The sequence below is a fragment of the Numenius arquata genome, chromosome Z (genome assembly GCF_964106895.1).
Source record: "Numenius arquata chromosome Z, bNumArq3.hap1.1, whole genome shotgun sequence".
Classification (NCBI taxonomy): domain Eukaryota; kingdom Metazoa; phylum Chordata; class Aves; order Charadriiformes; family Scolopacidae; genus Numenius; species Numenius arquata.
Window position 1 is genome coordinate 68,008,485 of NC_133616.1, and position 18,241 is coordinate 68,026,725.

Consider the following 18,241-nt stretch of genomic DNA (forward strand, 5'->3'; position numbering starts at 1 on the left):
TCCTACTTTATTTTCCTATTAATTTTACTCACACGAAACATGAAAATCCTGCTACGTACTACACTAATAGCTGAACTACATCACACATGACTGATTTTTGCAACAGTATAGCTCTATTACAAACTAATGATGCCATTATAGGAGGAAATGACCCAATTCTAAAACTTAGCCTGTGGACTACAGAGGTTTCAGGTTTCAGACTTCCTCCACAGACCACCCATAGGAATTTAGGATAATGTGGAGGAAAATAACAGAATTTCATGTATTGATATTTGTTGATTCAGAAGTGCTTTCTGGAATCACTTCTGCAGCACATCCCTTAAAACTGTACTTATTTCTGCTCTTTTTCACTCTTCTTTCAGAGTCTCCAGTCTGTTCTCAACCTCAACTGCTTATTTCAACAAGTGTCTTCCCACTTGTATATCTTAATTTCATCTCTTACAGACAGCACTAGTTAGACAGTTAATACTTAATAATGTACCAACAGTTGGCTTTAGGAGAAACATTGCACTGAAATTAATGTGCCACAGGGATGTTAAAATTCCACCTTTACTTCAGCAAAATGTTTGTCACATTTTGTTGACATGTGGAAACTTCCCTCTGCATCTAAAAGTATTTAGAGCCTTCTTCCAACTGTTGTTGAAAGCTTAGATTATTTACCCTAACTGAACCATGTATATGTACTGTATAAATAAAACAAATCTATTTATAAAGACTCAAAAACCACTACTAACCTTCCTGGTATTCTGTTCCAGTTACTGGGCATTAGCCCACCAGCCTAGATGACAAGCCACTTGTACTAAACAGCTATAATGTTTTTTGGTAGATATGTCCTAGTGGATAAATTTCCTTTGAAAGGTCTACAATGAAGATGCAATGTAACATACAGAACACACTGTGCACATGCGTATACTCCCACCCACAGAAGCACCTTTACGTAAGGAGTGCTCTCACACTCACAGAAGCAGGGCAAGAAAACAAAAACAACAAGCCTTACCTTTCTGCAGACACTTTCAAAATTAACTTCTGTCCTAAGAGCAAGTCTGGTAACTTCATCTGGCTTTACTTCCTGTGGGTGAAAGATACGTTTAGTCTTCTTATGATCAAATTTTACAAAATCTTTCTGAGATTCATCTTCCTCATAAATATTCTAACTTCATGGCATCTCCCATTGATCTCTTACAGAAGAAAATCACTGTTATATATAGATTCTTTTGTCTGTATGTAAATACTACATTTACTGACTTCCAAAACATTTACTTAGACCTAATCTGACTGTATCTACTACTACTGAGGGCAACAGAGATTTTTCAACAGTAAAGTATCCAGAAGGGTGATTTTATTTACAGGAATGTTTAAATTGCCTGTATTATCGTGCTACAAATAACTTTGGAAGGTTTGAAATGTTCCACTTACCTTTAACTCTGAAGTTATATCAGAATTTACCAACATATGCGCATACAAGTTGAAGGCAACGAAAATTAAGTTGAGAAAAGAAAATTCTCTTTTCTGAAGAGACTGACTACACATGCAGTTTTCGTTCCTGGACTTAAGCATCTCCATTGGCAGTTGAAATAGAGGAATGAAAATCCTGGACAAGTGGGTTTTGTTCCAAGTTGAATATTTTATGAAACATGCCCACATGACAGATTTCTCATTATGTTGTATTACAAAAATGCCTATTAACGTTATCAATTGAATGCACTGAATATTGGATTTTTCCTCCTAGAGTACTGTGTCAAATAAATCATGTTACATACCAGTTGTTTGCCAGATGCCATTTTAAAAGCAGTTTAACTACTGTTATGCAAAGCCCAAATAATTTCCACGCATTCATAGTTCTGAAAAACTGCACAAAGAAACCTAGTTATTCCGATAGCTTTCATCTAGATCTAGCCTATATCAAATGCCGGTGGCTTCAACACCTGGAGAAAATTATCTGTTTGCTGAATTTCTAAAACTCCAGGAAAGCAGATGACTTAAACATAAAATACAGTAATTTTGCAACACTTGTGGTCTATAGGATGAAAATCTAAATTGGAAGTGCCCTCTGAAAGTATTATAGTTTAGGAAAATGAGACATGTCTACGTGCTTGGGCTGCACCTATAGCTAACACTATGCTCAGATCTGGACAAGAAAGACGTTAACTGAAAACCCTTAAAAACAACTACTGTAACCACTGGCTCAGAATAATTATGACCAAAGATCCAAATGCAAATCAAATTATGGGAGACATGATAATTTAAAAATGTCTAGAAGAAAAATGTACTATATAATAGGGAAACACCTTCACGTTCAACAACTAAATTATACTTGTTCCTTTTTCTCTGTTTCCTTACTTAATCACCCTTGATAAGCATTCCAACACTTTGATTTAACATCCTGCTCCATTGTTAGTTTTCCATATTCTATCCTGCTTCTGTCCTAAATCTGGAGCAGTCTGCGCACTTCCTTACATGTAATTTCAGGAAGAACCAAGTACCTTGCTTTCTTAGATAGGGTCATACCTCGCATTTAAAAATCTTACATTATCCTTCTTTCTATATATTAGATACCTTACAGAGAGTTTGAATCTTACATAGATCTTTAAGGAGCTGCGTAAATGGCATATGTCTTAAAATTATAAGCAAGCATATAATAATAGGAATAAAGTAACAGAACAAAATTAAAATAACAAAAATAATAATCTCTTTTTGTGAATGTCAGAAGAGCTTCCTGACAATGAGATCTATAAGTCTGCAAAATCATCTCCCAAAGGTACTGATGGAAGCCCAATCACTTGGTGGGCAGAATCCAGACTGGAAAAACACTGGTGGATGTAGGAAACAATCTTCTACTGGCAGATGGACAGTTGGATGACCTAATAGAATCTAGAGATGGAAAAGACCTATGATTCAGTTTTCCATGACTTTCCAAAGCGTTTCACAGATGGTGAAAGTAGGGCACAGTAGTTAAGCGACATGCTTACTGTCACATAATTGGTTGGGGGCTATGAATGAAGCTCTGGAACCCAATACTATTCATTATATCAACCTGTCACTTTATTAAAAAAAAAAAAAGATAATTTGTATGACATTCATCCCAAATAAAACTATTTCCTGTCTCTTTAGGATTTAAATGCAGCAACCTGTTTCAGAGGGGAGGCAGGTAAACTTCAGCAATCACCACACTAGAGTGTCAAAGGTTTAATTTTTATATGACAATATTGCTCTTAACATCACAGAATCACGCATAATAATGGAGAAAGAATTACAGTTCAGAATACAAAGTCATGAAATGTTTAGTATACATGAATGAGGCCAAGACTCTCCTGTTAAGGCTTAAAACCCCAAGTTTATAAAGCATCTCCACTTCTTTTAGATTTAAGGCAAAACCAAGCATTTTTGTCTTACATAGTCTTCATCAGCACTATGGTTTTCTAAAAGCAGTCATGTAAGTCAAGTTATTGCAATAAATAGACTTTTCTACTGTGTCTACTAATAGTCAGCAGCAGTCAAGAAAATAGAAAAAGGATAATAGTGATATTTTTCCCAGCAGAGTTTTCTCAACTTTGAGATGCATGTAGCTCAAGAACTCCTGACTCACAAAGAGAACCTTTATATTGAGTGCCTATTACAAAATCTTCTTTCACCAGTTATGTTAAGGGATGTTGTAAGTGGTTGCCACCTCCACTCCAGGGATTCCTCCTGCCCTGCTGTTGGAGCCCAGCCCAATGCATCTGGAGATATAGAGGTCTCCATTCCAGGTCCATAGGTGTGGCTGTTTCTTTCTCATTGTCAAGTTCAACCAGCAGTGAAGCTCAGCTATGTAGCTAGCTGGCACAGACAAGGCACTGCCTTAGACAGCACCCCCATGTAACACTTCCAGGACTCACATGAACCTAAGTACAGCCAGCCAAGAACCCTTCCTCCTTTTTGTCTGGTCAGGATCGAAGCTCACTATTGAGAGTATGCTCCCACCCCCCCCTTCCCACTCCCTCTAGATTAATGAGCACATGCACATTCACAGACCCCTGAAGTATCAGCACAGCATACCCCTCTGTCCATCTAATACCCCTCTGCCTGGGCCCAGTGCCCTTTTATCCACCTCATGGACCTCCTACTTGCTGGCTGGCAGCAAGTCACTAGCAGGTGAACACATGCACTCACACTCTTGTCTTACAGGCACTCCACACTCATATGTCTCCAGGATCCTGAACACCAGCATGGGCCCTCTGCCCACCTGGTACACCTGCCCGAACCCAGTGCCTCCCACTCACTGCTACTCCAATTTGAAGTTTGCTAGTGAATTACACATACCAGAGATATGTTTGGGGTCAAACCATCAGTAGTAGGCACTAGGCAACCTGTAGTCCCAGTCCAGATGCTGCACCAAAAGCCTCACTTGCTTCACTTGTTCCAGACTCACCTGTATCTTTGCCAAGGACACACACTGTCCCTGTCGTCCCGGTTGGGACACGTGCTGCTCCTGCTCCCTGTGGTTGGAGACCCTCACCTACTCCTCCTGCTGACACCACAGGTTCAGGGCACCTACACCCCTGGTCTTAGCCTAGTTGCTGGCCCAAGACGAGAGCGGAAGTGGTGAAGGTGACACAGCGGCAGCAGCAAGATCAGCCTGAGTCTCAGATCTGGGATTTGCACATTTTTTCAACAATATTCACAACGTGGAGACCGAGGCTCCTTCAGGCAGTCACTGCTCAGGCAGCTGCTCCGGTGGAAGGACATCAGGCAAACCAACCCATCAGCCAGTTGGACCTCATCACGGCTGCAGGCAGATGACTAGGCCTTGGCCTGAGATTAAGCTGAATAAACAGGATGTGAAAAACTACTGGACGTGACATAAGAAAACTGCTGGATGTGACAGATAATGCGAGAAGCTGACACAGAGGCTGGATTTTACAGATCATTAAGGGAGAGTTACGTGAAAAACAGACAAGCTCCATGGAAAGGTGGAGTACCGGGCAGCTTTTGGGGAGGGGAGGTACATCTTGCAGCGCTGACAGTACCAAGGGAACCGTACTGGTAATAGGACATGAAGCCAAGACCGCCTATGAAGTCACACCGAAATACTGAATTTGGGGAATAAGTAACTATGGGGGAGCAAAGCCTGTCCTGGGCTGAGAAAAGGGCGTGCTGGGGCACAGGAAGGGAATATGGCAGCGCACATCTGTGGGGCAGCCCCACCACCAGAGGCAGCGAGCTCACCCCACTTCTTACAGAAACTTAGAACATCAAAGTTTGGGTTTTTTGTTTTTTTTTTAAATGATGAACTTATGTAAATAAACTGTTAACTGCCTTACACGGATAGGCGAGACTACATTGAACAGAAGTATGTCAAGCACAAATGGCATCTGAATATATCATTTCATGCCAATATTGATGCAGTTGCTCCAATGACACTTTATCCAAGTGATACTGAGGAAGATATGGTTTCTAACCTAATGGGTATGGAAATGTAATTTATTGAATAGCCTTCAGAAGACAGGAAAGACACAAAAAACTCTGTCGGATGAGGCTTTGACACATTTCAGAAATGCAAGATTATTCACATAAAATGTATTCCCAGCCATGCTGTCTAAGGCAGTTTTAGATGACTCAGAAAAAACAGTTTGCCAGTAGTGGCCTGTGGAAGCAATTTAGAAGTCTTCACACTATTAAAACCCACCCAATTTCAATTTTATTTTGACTAGCATTCTCCTTTTACCTTTATCAGGCAAGTCATTCATTTTCCTCATTGTTTTTTCACATTTTCTTAGCTATATGAGTGTTAAGCCTTTCCTTATGAAATCACTCTATATACACCAGCTTTATAAGATTATTTTTGTCTTCGAATGGAGGAATTTCTATAAAAAAATAAGAGAATCAGGGTATATACAAGTAGATAACAGAACACTCATACCAAAAATCAAGTATTGCTGGTGAAATCTCAACTGTAGGTTGTTACCCATTGCTGCACCTCTTTTAAAACACTATCACAATTTTTACCCTTGAACAGGTGTAAAAGTTTCTCACAAAGTTTCTTATATTTTTTCCCAGCATTCAATCTAATTTTGCTGTTTTCTGTCATTTTCCTAGGTTCCTTAGTAAGAAGAAAGGGAAAGGAAAAAAAACTATGCAAAGCTCATTTCAGAACAGGTATTCAGTTTCTTTTTTCTGCAATTTAATCTCTGCATGTCTTCTTGTCATAACCAGTTTGTTCCCCTAAGTCTGTAAAAGTTCAGTATTTTAGTTATTCAGAGCAAAAGTAGTCTTTGACTCTCAGTGTAAATACTACCATTGCAGAAGTATTCAAAGACAAGATCATGCACTTACAAGCAGAGTATCGTCAAAGTAGTGAAATAAATCAGCCATGGTTCACCTGAAAGTTTATATGCTTTAAAAAAAACCCTCCATGATAAGAGTAATAGTCTGTTTCAGCTACGAAGGCGTTTTCAAGAAATGCAGTAGTCTAGTTGGTTATACCAATCTGATTATGAAGAAAAAGTGACACTTTTTTCCCCTGACAGTTTACAACTCCATATCCTTTGTCAGTAACTGTGACCCAAATATATACATATATATATATATATATATACACACACACACACGAGAATTTCTACAGATGTAAGTCTCTTTAGTGGACCACCATAACAAAGTAACTGGCACTCTGCCTATGTAAAAAAAATAAAATAAATCCAACCCCCCAAGACATTTCTCTTTTTATCAGATGTGAAATCAAGATGAATAGCATTACCAGGAGGTGAATTCGGATAAAATTAATAAGCAGAACAGTAGGACAGAAAATTTAAACTGCTAAAATTTTGATATTGTGCAGTTAAGTGTGGCTTAAGCTTATTAATAAATTTATTAAGCAGATCAGTGCTACACTGATATATCTGCTTTATTATAAAATCACTAGGCAATTTTACCAACAGACAAAACTAAGCACGTTAGAGTAGCTGGCTGCCTTCCTACCAGTACTTATAAACTATTACCAAGTCACCCCTCAGCCCACTTTTGAATAATTAAATGTTTTGAACTTCATCAACCACCTGAATGAAAGCTTGTCTGTATGTAACCTCTGTAAGTCTTTTCTGCATTTGCTCTCATTTTTTAACTACAATTTTAAAAATAGGAATAAAATGGGATGCAGTGTCTGTCTTGGAAATATCATACAGAAGAAGAGAACTCATTCTAGACAAAGAGCCCATAGCTTTCCTTACTCCTGGAAATTTAATCTTCCATTTGGCTTTAATTTTTTCCTCTATGGAATCCAGGCAATCCAGGTCACTCTCATCTTTATCCATCACCTTTAAATTACATAAAATCCTTCCAGAGAGATCTATTGATTTGTCTCAAATTTCCCTAACTGTAACCTGATGTTAGGTAAACCGAGAATACTGTATTTGCTACTTGTTTGTGACTGCATCTTTTGCAGTAAAGCTTTTGACACCTGAAGACTAAGACTTTCATTTTAATGATTTCCTGCTTTGCTGAAGGTGACAAGAAATGCCAAAACCTCATTTATCTCCTCTGGCTGAATGACAACATGAGAACGCCTGAATGATGCAACCGCGCTATTTATTTTACTTGGTGCTAAGAAATAGGTTGGATAATCACTGAAATGTTTAATTCCTCATTAACAAAAATATAGGCTGATACACTAATTTAAATGGATATAGTAGCACTACTTTGATAGTAACAATTCTGTTGACAGCAGCCCCTAGAAATCTCCATATATTTCTACTAAAAATACAGCAAAATATGAAAGCGTGGCATGTAAAATCTTGATTTTTTTCATCAGGAATTCCATCCAGCAGTTCAGCATTTCAATTCTAAAAAGACCTGCCATTGCCTCCTGTTGCAACAGACTGCAAACAGACACTTTACATGTGGCTTCACTTCGGTGGATGTGAAAGCACTACGCCACAGTTACCAAGACCACTGCTGAGAAGGACTGAGGTTTTCAACCCACAGGTGAGAACCCAGGGAGGGCCAAAACCAGTCTCATTAGAGGTAGGCTGATTCACTGGGATGAGTGCTATTTGGGCCATTCCTGCCACAGGTCTCAATTTGACTGATGCCCAGAAAAATAAGAAGGTATATGGACTGCCAAGTCATGTGTTCAGAATGTTACTGGCCTTCATGAGACAAGTACGTATCTTGACATCTCCATGCTAAAAGCTTTTCTTTTTTCTTATAACTTTTTTTTTAAATTTCCTTTAACAGTCATTTGGAAAAAAACTGCAACCACCAATCCTTGAAGTGTCAGCTCACCCACTGGCCCATGCTGCTGAAATGGGGATTCATTCTTGTGTTTCTTGGGTGAATCACACTTGGGACTCAGGGCAAAGAATAAGCTGGGCAACTTTAGCACTACAGCTCTCCCAGTTTACAGAATCCCTCCATAGTATACAGAGAAGGGCCTTGCTATGCCTCCCAAGCCACACTAAGTCCATGCTAATTTAAATAAAATGCAATTCAAAGCATTTATTTGTAATACTCGAAACAGACATAGAAACATTTATTAAATGGTTAGGTAAAGAAATCATAGAATGGTTTGTGTTGGAAGTGACCTTAAAGATCATCGAGTTCCAAGTCCCCTGTCATGGGCAGGGACACCTCCTCTAGAGCAGGTTGCTCAAAGCGCCATCCAGCCTGGGCTTGAACACTTCCATGGATGGGGGCATCCATAACTTCCCTGGGCAACCTCTTCCAGTGCGTCACTACCCTCACAGTAAAGAATTTCTTCCTAATATCTAATCTAAATCTCCCCTCTTTTAGTTTAAAACCATTACCCCTCCTCCTATTGCTCCATTTGCTGATAAAAGTGAGCCTCCTCTTCTCCAGGCTGAACAACCCCAACTCTGAAAGACAAGATATGCTTAAACTACCCATACTGAGGTTAAAGATATCTCTGCCTTACCCAGGATGACTCGCTGTTCTTCCTGGGAAAGTGACACAGGATTTTCAGTGTTTGTACATATTTACGTCACACCCTGCACCTTTCAGACAGAGAAAGCGAGGGAGTCTATTTGGGAGCTACTGTCATGGTTTCTTTGGTGACTCATTGGCACCTCACTGACATAAACTCTTGCTTTTTAAATTACAGATGGACACAAAATCTAAGTGGTGCAAACACGTAAAAATACACAATACTGTATGGGGTGATAACACAGACCGTAAAAGACAATTAACTACCGTAGGGTGAATATGTTTGGGAAGATGGATGCCCTATCCTTTCAATCTAGTATAATGTAATATACTGGCAAAGTAAATACTGCATGTTGGGGCATAACTGCACTCAAAATTAATATAAGTAAGAATTAAATCAGTAAATTACTAATGTATTCTTTTTTTCTAAGTGAAAATGACATGTCATATTACAATGAGGGTAGCAATATCTTTCCAATTAGCATGTGAGAACTTCTCACTGTTAAACTGTTTTCATACTACCAGTCTTACAAATATTTACTAATATTGTTTGAATAAATACTATTTCAGAAGTTTGCACATTTTCAGGAGTGACATCTTTTAATAAATGACTTCAAGAAGTAAACTTTTGCTAGGCTTAGAGCTGATGTAGTAAATCTGATAAAAGTTCAAAGTATGCGGATGTACAGATTTAGCTTTCCATAGAAGTCAAGTTTTACTGTAAATACCTGTGTCATAAAGAACAGACAACTACAGGAAAGCAAAACCACAACAAAAAAAAAGATTCCACAGATCTTTTTCTGTTCCATGAGTCTAGCCAACACAGCTTTTCCCGACAACCTGACTGGATGACTTGATTCTATATCATCACATACTGAAACCAGAGGTTTTATCCAGTAGAAATGAAGACATTTTCTCTCTAATTGCAGACAAATTAGGTGAATTATAATTTAAATACATTCCCCTGTATCATTAGGGCTTAAGATTATTATTATGTCCTACAGTAATTATAGTACTTTTCACTTATCCAATATCTAGATTCTGTATTACGAAGAGAAAGGAAAGCATAAAAAGAAAGGGTTCTACAGTTGCTAATTTTCGTAAAGTATCCACTAAAGAAAATTTCATGTATGTTTTTAATGACTTTGCATGTTTCATTGATTGTCTTACATTTTCAAAAGCTTCATGGATTATAATGTTGTTTTAACTTGCCTTTTATTTTAACATATGACTTCTCAAAATGAAAAAATAATCTTCCTTGAAATCATTGATTTTCAGGCTTGTTATCCTAATAACAATTTGGGCAGAAATACTACAGAACGGATTAAGGAAAAATAGTAAAACTTAATTCTAATTTTAAAATAACAAAACCAAATAAGTCACTATAGGAAATTACCAGAATAGAACTTCCCAAAAAATTGAAAGCTGAACAACCATCTCACTTTAGATGAATATATGGACTTTGTTTTTGATGGGAATTAACTATTACTAACCTGTTAAAAAAAAAAGAGCTCCAAAATTACAGTTAATCATTGGGAATGCAAGAATGTACTTCAAGTGGAACTTGTCTAGCACTTGTTCTTTTGTAAACTACAGTGGTGTCAGGTTTTTGCTGGCACCAATTTTAAACATTACTAAATGTCTACAGTATTGCTGTCTCAGTTTAGATCCAAGTGAAATTCAATGTCAACCTGTGAGTTTTCATCTACTAAGTTTCACACTACAAAATTTTATAGTTTTCTGGTTTTATTGTTCTCTGGAAAATTAAGGTTATTAAAATACTTATCGAACAAAACTATACTATATTCCTATAAATAAAGTTTTGTCCATATGGTTACCTTCCTCTAGCTAAATATCCTTACTCTGTTATGCTGCACAAGCTCTCTGAAAAGCAGAGCACACAGCTAAGGTAAAAATTACTTATTCGTGCAGTTTAATAACAAAACAAAATGAAAAAACAACTCCCCAAAAGAAGAGTTAACATGGCTAGTTTGTTTAAGCTGTTGTAAAATACCCAAACTTTATTTGGCAAGTATAGGCTGCTCTTTTCTGCCACGTTTATAAACTAATTTAATATTTCAAGAGGTATGCAAGTCAAATGCCAGCAATTACATCAGTCTACCGAGATGAACACTGTGAACTTGGCATTTTATTTAGTCAATTAGATTAAATGAATTGTTTAATTTTGGAGATTCCCATTTGATTCAGTAGTCACATTCAGGGAGCAGCAGTCACTGTTTTCACCATAGGATACAAAAAAAAAGTTAGCAAGTCTGTAATCTTGTGACAACTTCAGAAGTAGAAGGTATTATGGAAGTAAACTACAATTACAAGCATTCAAAAGAAAAGTTACAAAAAAGGAAAAAAACAAGCTCACTGGATTATTCAGTACAGCAAGTATGATGAAGCCAAAATTATTGTTATTTGAATACTCTTTTTTCTTCAAACATCTTTTAGTTCTGAATGTCAGTGTTCACTTGGACTGGTACAATCTGTAATTTCACTCTGTACTGGCAATTTGTTCCATGCTGCTTTTCTAATATTAAAATAACAACCACATGCAATTTCAGGGTTAACATATTTCCAAGCAGTCCTGTGTTGGCTGGAACTATCTTTGGTTTTGAATTACTTTCCCTGGTATTTGCAACGGTTGCCAGTATCGTTGGTTGCCAGATGAACTGTTTTTGTAAAAATTAAAGAAAAAACAGCATAGACTGCCAGAAGGGGACGCTATGCACAACTAGCAGAAATAGCCTCTTTTCTCCCAACAGGAGCTTGAGCCAAAAGACTGCCACCAAAGCAGCCAGGAGAAGGCTGTGCTATATTCTCACAACGTTCCTAGTGAAGACAGTGACTGAGGAACGGGTGCAATCCAGCTAATAATCCCCACCCACTAGATTCTGGTTTAGAATAGATATAGAAACAGAAATGAATAATGAAGACAGAAGAACCTGGAAAGAAAGAGGTACAAAAGCGTGAGTACACAGAGCCATACACACAGCCCCTTTGTCTGCTTCTAGAGGGCATAAAAGAAAGAGAGTTCAAAGATTAGAGACAATGGAGAGAAAGCATTTCCTTTTTCCATTCCCTCTCCCAGTACGCACTATCTCCAGGAGAGGTACTCCTCCCCCAGTCTCTTCTTAAAGCGCCATGGGGAAGAAAATAAATTACTTTTTGTTCTTTCCTACAGATCTTGACACTTGAGCAAGACAAACCTGCTCTCTCATTTTCCCAAGGTGAGGGTAAAGGTGAAAAGAAGGGATCTGGCAACAAAATATGAAAAATACAACTTTTTTTTTCAGTACCTGCAGATTTCCAAATTGGCTGCTAGAAGCTCCTGAGCAAAATATTGTTATACAAAGCACAAAAGAACTATCCAGGACAAATGTGTAAACTTCCAACAACAGTAGTTCGCCTTGTATCCTGGGGAATCCTATTCCAATTTTTTTTACACCTTCTGTAGATGCTATGCCGTATCTGATCATCCCTTACACTTTTCTTTATCCTTTTTTCTTTTTTTTTTTGTTTGTGGTTTTTTTTAAATACACTAAGACAACATGCAGTATATGGTTTAACAATTGATTTAAATAGGAACAGACTGTCTTCTGCCTGAAGACACTGAATAGCAATGTAACATTTTCACACAGGTAACTATGGTAACTCCAGTATCCGTCTCCTCACTCCTAATAGCGAATTTTGATCCAGTGAAAATGAACAACCACTGGAAATTTAATTCTCACCATCATCACATGCTTTACTTTGCATTTGTCACTATTGAACTTCTTCAGCCATTTTATTGCCCATTTAGTCAATTTGTAGTATTATTCTTCAGCGTCTTAGTGTTAATATTTCACTATCCTGAAACTTTGGAACATCAAGTGCTGTCATTCATTCTCTTTTTCTGAATAATCTCCAGCACTGATCTCCACAGAACTCCACTGTTGGCTTTCCAACACCATGAAAGCCAACCATCTATTCCGTTCTTCCACTTAATATGTTTAACTCTGTGACTAGAAGAAGAAAATCATTTCCATGAACAGCTTTTTTTCTAAAAAAACCAAACCAAACCCACAAAAAACCACAAGAGACTTTGCTGAAAGCTGGACAACAGCTTTTTGGAAATTTAAAAGAATATACAAACTCAATCAGCAACATCCACTGAACGTATTTATTCCTTCAAACAACTCAAACTGATTTGCAAGGCATGACTTTCAAGGTGCAAGGTACAATTACTCTGCCGCATCTTATTCACCCATGTGTTCACTAAATCCATTCTTTAATAAAAGTGCCAATGAGTCTGTCCAGCACTGAAGTCATATTTACATTAGTATTACATTCCCAGAACAGACTTTATATATTTTTAAGCAGGAGGCAACCATGGGGGAAATAAGATTTTACACACAAAAGCATCAGTTGGAATAAGGAGTCATAGCAGCTGCAGTCATCATTCTGAATTAATTAGTTTCCAAGTGACTATAAAGATATGCACAGTAGGTTTCCAGTTTCTTCTCCCCTCCCCCCGCTGCCTCCCCCAACCCGTCCAATTAGAAGAAACAAGAATAAACCCTTTATGACAATATTCCAGAAAAATTTCTTTTATATCTGGGAAGAACTAAAGACCAAATTTCTGTGGGAAATTTCTTCAGAAGAAAGGGTCCCAAAAAGAACAGTTAAGGATAGTGAGACAGTTTAATATTGATCTACCATACTAAGTATATTCATTATTTACTGGAGATACTCTTCTTAACTTCTTCAGAATGAATTAAGTACAAAGACCAGCTAGTATACAGCATGAAAATAACTAGAATTGCCTCAGAGATCTCACCAGGGGCATCTTATTTGGCAACTTTTAGTATACCTCAGCATAGGTTGGCCAAAATGCAAAGAAACGGTATGCAGTGCTTACAGAATCATTCTTTTCTATCTTATGTTCAGGTGAATTATGGAGAAGGTTAATGAAGAGGCACAAGTTGGTGCACTGTAGTGAAATACGTGTTGGGATGATGAAAGAAGTCAACAACAAAAAAAGTATCTATTTGGAATGTGCATAAATATTTTCAAAATGAGCACAGAAACATGCTGACACTTTTGCCATTATTTTGAATAATAATAATAACAATAAATGTTTTGGTTTGCTGTCACTACTCAATTTTCAAATAAATTAAGGCATATGGGTTGCATTAATTTGTTTTTTGTACTACTGCAAACGTTGCCTCTTTATTAAAATAAAGAATAAAAATACGTATACAGAACTCAGAAAGGAGACGGATTCTCATCTACAAGCCATATTTTTTTAAAAGTGAAAATAGCTTATTTTGCATCCTTACTAAAAAGTAAGATAGTAAAATTCTTACCCAAGACTCAAGAGGAAAAACCTTCAGCTGCAAGCCATATTTTTTAGATAGCTGACAATCTTTACTTAGAACCTACTTTAATATTTTCCTTAAGTTGTCTCAAATCCAACACAAAGCTGCCTTTGTGATCTGTTTTCACTTTGTAACTAAAAATCTAGCACATAAGAAAAAAAGCACATGATAACTGCTTCAATTTAAGTATCTTGTCCATGATGAAGTCTTGAAAAAGAAGCTGGTGATATTTTTCCTGCTTTTTATATTTAAGAAATGGAGACCATCTTTTTTTTTTTTTATACAATCCATGGCAGTATTTGGTGTAAAAAAAAAAATCATTACTTCTGTTATCATAATGAAATAAAACAGTAGGAATGAATGTCATTCCAAATTAAAATTGTACAGTACAAGATTTCCACCCCATCTTTGGCTCAGTTTTCCTTACAATTCTAAGTATTCTGTAATGGTTGCTATCTTGGAAAAAACATCATATTCTACAGCTTTCTCATGCTGAGATTGTTAAGCTTGCTCAGTTAAGATATTTTGACCCTGAAAGAGGAGCAAACAGGAGACTGACCTGGGGAAAGTTATATTAACTACGGACTTTCTCATTTTAGCATAAACATGAATGGAAGCAATGTGTCAGTGAAAATAATATGAAATGCTATGAAGATTAAAAACAGAGCAGAACTCAGTCAGTGAGTATACCAACCTGCCTTCTCACTATCTTAAGAATTGTGTCAGAAAAAGGTGGTGGGTAGAAATGTTCAAGAGAAGTGGGTAGACTGAGGAGACATGGTTATGTAGTCTGCTGACAAGGAGTTTCTCCCTCATTCTTGTTAATCAAGAATATCAAGAGTCAAGCTTCAGACCTCAAACACTGAGAAAGGTATCCAAACAGACAGTCATTCAGCTCATCACTTCTATATACTTTTGGTCTTCATAGCTAAGGTGGAGTAAAACATCTGTGTTTCGGTAAAAAAAGTTGCCATCATCCAATTCCAAGGATATGTGCATGTACATATTGGTAGACAGGTGGAAGTGAAATTTCCATGAAGTAAATTCCATTCAGAAGCAACATCCTTTCTGTCTTGACTGGAAAGCAATTACATACACCAGCCTTTGCTCCAGGAATAATTTGTATTTGTTCAGACTCTCTAACTTCTCTCTGGAAGTGTAACATTGTCCTTGCACATTATTTCAATGTTAAAGTAATTTTTTTAATTTCAGAAACAGAAGAAGTTTTTCAAGTAAGAATTTGTTCAGTACCAAAAAGTCATAATACTTCTGAAACAAAATGCTCATAAATTACCGAGGAATTATCTCCTACAAGGATATCCCAGAAGAGGAACTTCATGATCAGAAAAAAGTAGAAGGTATCACTGAGCACATCCAATGACCTATTACGGTAGACAGATGAGCTGGAGAGAGAGCATATTGTAAAAGTGAAAGTGACAAAAACTTTCACCTTGAGGCTACAGCAACAAACCCTTTTTCCCTTCTAACCCAATGCCCAAGATGCTTTAATATTCATATGGAAAGGATGATAAAAACACTATGCCACTACCAATTAAATACAGAAATACATGATGCTTTCTTTACCATCTCCAGTCATAAGATATTGATTGTCATGCAAATATCTTTGCCATTTTTGCATGGAATATGTACTTAAGGCCAATTGTTTACATCTTCTCTGAAACAGGTCTATTTACTGGTAATACCAGTTCAATAATACAACCTAGCACACAACAGAATATCCATAAGTTTACCAATTACAGCAGTATTAAATTCCACTGTCCAGACAAGCAGAGGTGCAGTACTGCTCCACACAGTATATTCTTTTTATTACTCTAATACTGAGTAAACAATTCTCAATATTGTTTATGATACTCTTCCACACACTCTTTGGAAGGTAATTCTACAGTATAGCACAGTTATTCATTTATGTCAAAACCTAGACATGCAACTCTGTTGACTTACTCCCAAAGCTATTTCTTAAAAAGGAAAAATAACAACTGACCAAATGAGATTGTTTTCACTCCTAACTAAAGCTAAATATTTTACTGTACATCTACAGTTTTGCTGTTCCTAACTTTAAAATCCCTCCTGCTTATGATTGTGTAAACACAGACTCATGTAGGCTGGAAGAAACCACCAGATCTAGCAGAATCTTCTGCCCAAAGCAGCTCTGGGCAGAGAAGGCTCTTCAGGGCCCTTGAGTTTTGAACACCTCCAAGGACTGAGATCCCACACCTTCTCTTTGCTACCTGTTTCATTTTATCACCCCAGTGGTGAAATCCCCTCCTCCTCTTCACACAGCAAGTCAGAATTCTTCAGCATGCAACTTATACCCACCATCCTTCCACTGGACACCTCTGAAGAAAGAATGGCTTCATCTTCCTAGGCAGCTACATACAATAATAAGGTTTCCCCTTAGCCTTTTTTCATTAAGGGTGAAAAAACACAGTTCTCTTACCTTGTATATCATATGCTCCAGCCCCTAACCAGCTTGGTGGCTCTCTGCTGGACTTGCTCAAGTATGTCCACATCTTTCCTGTACTGGGAAGCCCATAACTAGACACAGCACTCCAGCTGCAGTCCCACCACAACCGAACAGAGGGGAAGGACCACTGCCCTGGACCTGCCAGGTACACTAACACAGTCCACAATGCAGTCAATGTTCCTTTCCACAGGGGCACTTTTTTGTCTTATGTTTCCACAAAGCTGCTTTCTAGCCAACTGGTCTCCAGGCTGGACTGTTGCTTGGAGCTATTCCATCCCAGATACAAGACTATGTATACAAGACTAGTATTTGCTTTTCTTGAACTACATGTGGTTTGTCTCAGTTCACTTTTCTACTCTGCACAAATCCCTCTGAATAGCAGCCCTGCCCTCAGGCATGTCATCCATGTCCCCCAGTTTGGTATCATCCATAAACCCCATACCATCATTTATGGCATTACGAACACACTAAACAGTACAAAGCCCTAATGGACAGCACTTGAAACCAGCAACCAGTTGGATATTTTACCAATGATTATAACACTTTTAACCAGACAGACCTGAAAGTTCTTCACCCACTCTTATTCCCCAGTTGTCTTCTTCATATCTCTCCACCAGAATCACAGAATAGTAGAGCTTGGAAGGGAACTTCTGGAGTACTCCTCCAGCTAGAGGTTTGATCTCTAGTCCAACCCCCCTGGTCAATCAAGTCAAGTAGAAAATATTCCTCAGGACTAGGTCCAGACAGGTTTTGAGTACTTCCAAGGATGTAGACTTCACAAAATCTCTGTACAACCTGTTTGAATGATTAATCACTCTTACGGTGAAAAGGTTTCCTTTTAAGTTTAAATGGAGTTTCTTGCATTTCAGTTTGTGCCCACTGCCTCTTGTTCTACTGGTGGTAACCACTACTTCCATCAGGTATTTATACACATTGATAAGATGCCCCTGAGCCTTCTCAAGGCTGAACAGTCCCAGCACTCTCATCTGTTCCTTTATGTTCTAGTCCCACAGCCATCCTCAGAACCCTTCACTTGACTTGATCCAGGATGTTCTTACCTTTCTTGCACTAGGAAGCCCTGAACTGGACCGAGCACTTCAGCTGATCTCACCAAGTTTGACTAGAGGGGAAGGATCACCACCCTCAACCTACCGGCAACCCCTTTCCTAATGTAACCCAAGAGACTGAAGGCTGCCTTTACCATGAGGGTGAATTGCTTGCTCATGGTCAGCTAGTTTCCACCAGGACACCAGGTCCTTTCCTGCACAGTTCCTTTCCAGCACAGATCAGTGCAAGGGTTTACTGCTATCAAGGGGGCAGGACTTGACATACACCTTCCTGAGAATTCCTCTCTGTCCATTTCTTCAGCCTGTCCACATCCCTCTGAATGGCAGTGCAACCTTCTGCAAAGTTGTCGAGCACATTCTCTGTCCTATGGTTAGGGAAGATGTTAAATACTATTGACCCAGTATTAAAC

General features: G+C 38.0%; 1 protein-coding gene across 1 annotated transcript in view; it reads right to left on the bottom strand.

Annotated features, from left to right (window-relative positions):
• The window catches only part of SRFBP1 (serum response factor binding protein 1), a 79,811-nt gene that overhangs the window by 24,534 nt on the left and 37,036 nt on the right, over positions 1–18,241 (bottom strand). The window contains exon 4 of the mRNA XM_074166320.1: positions 998–1,069. Coding sequence (XP_074022421.1) covers positions 998–1,069 — 72 coding nt within the window. The remainder of the gene's footprint in view (positions 1–997; positions 1,070–18,241) is intronic.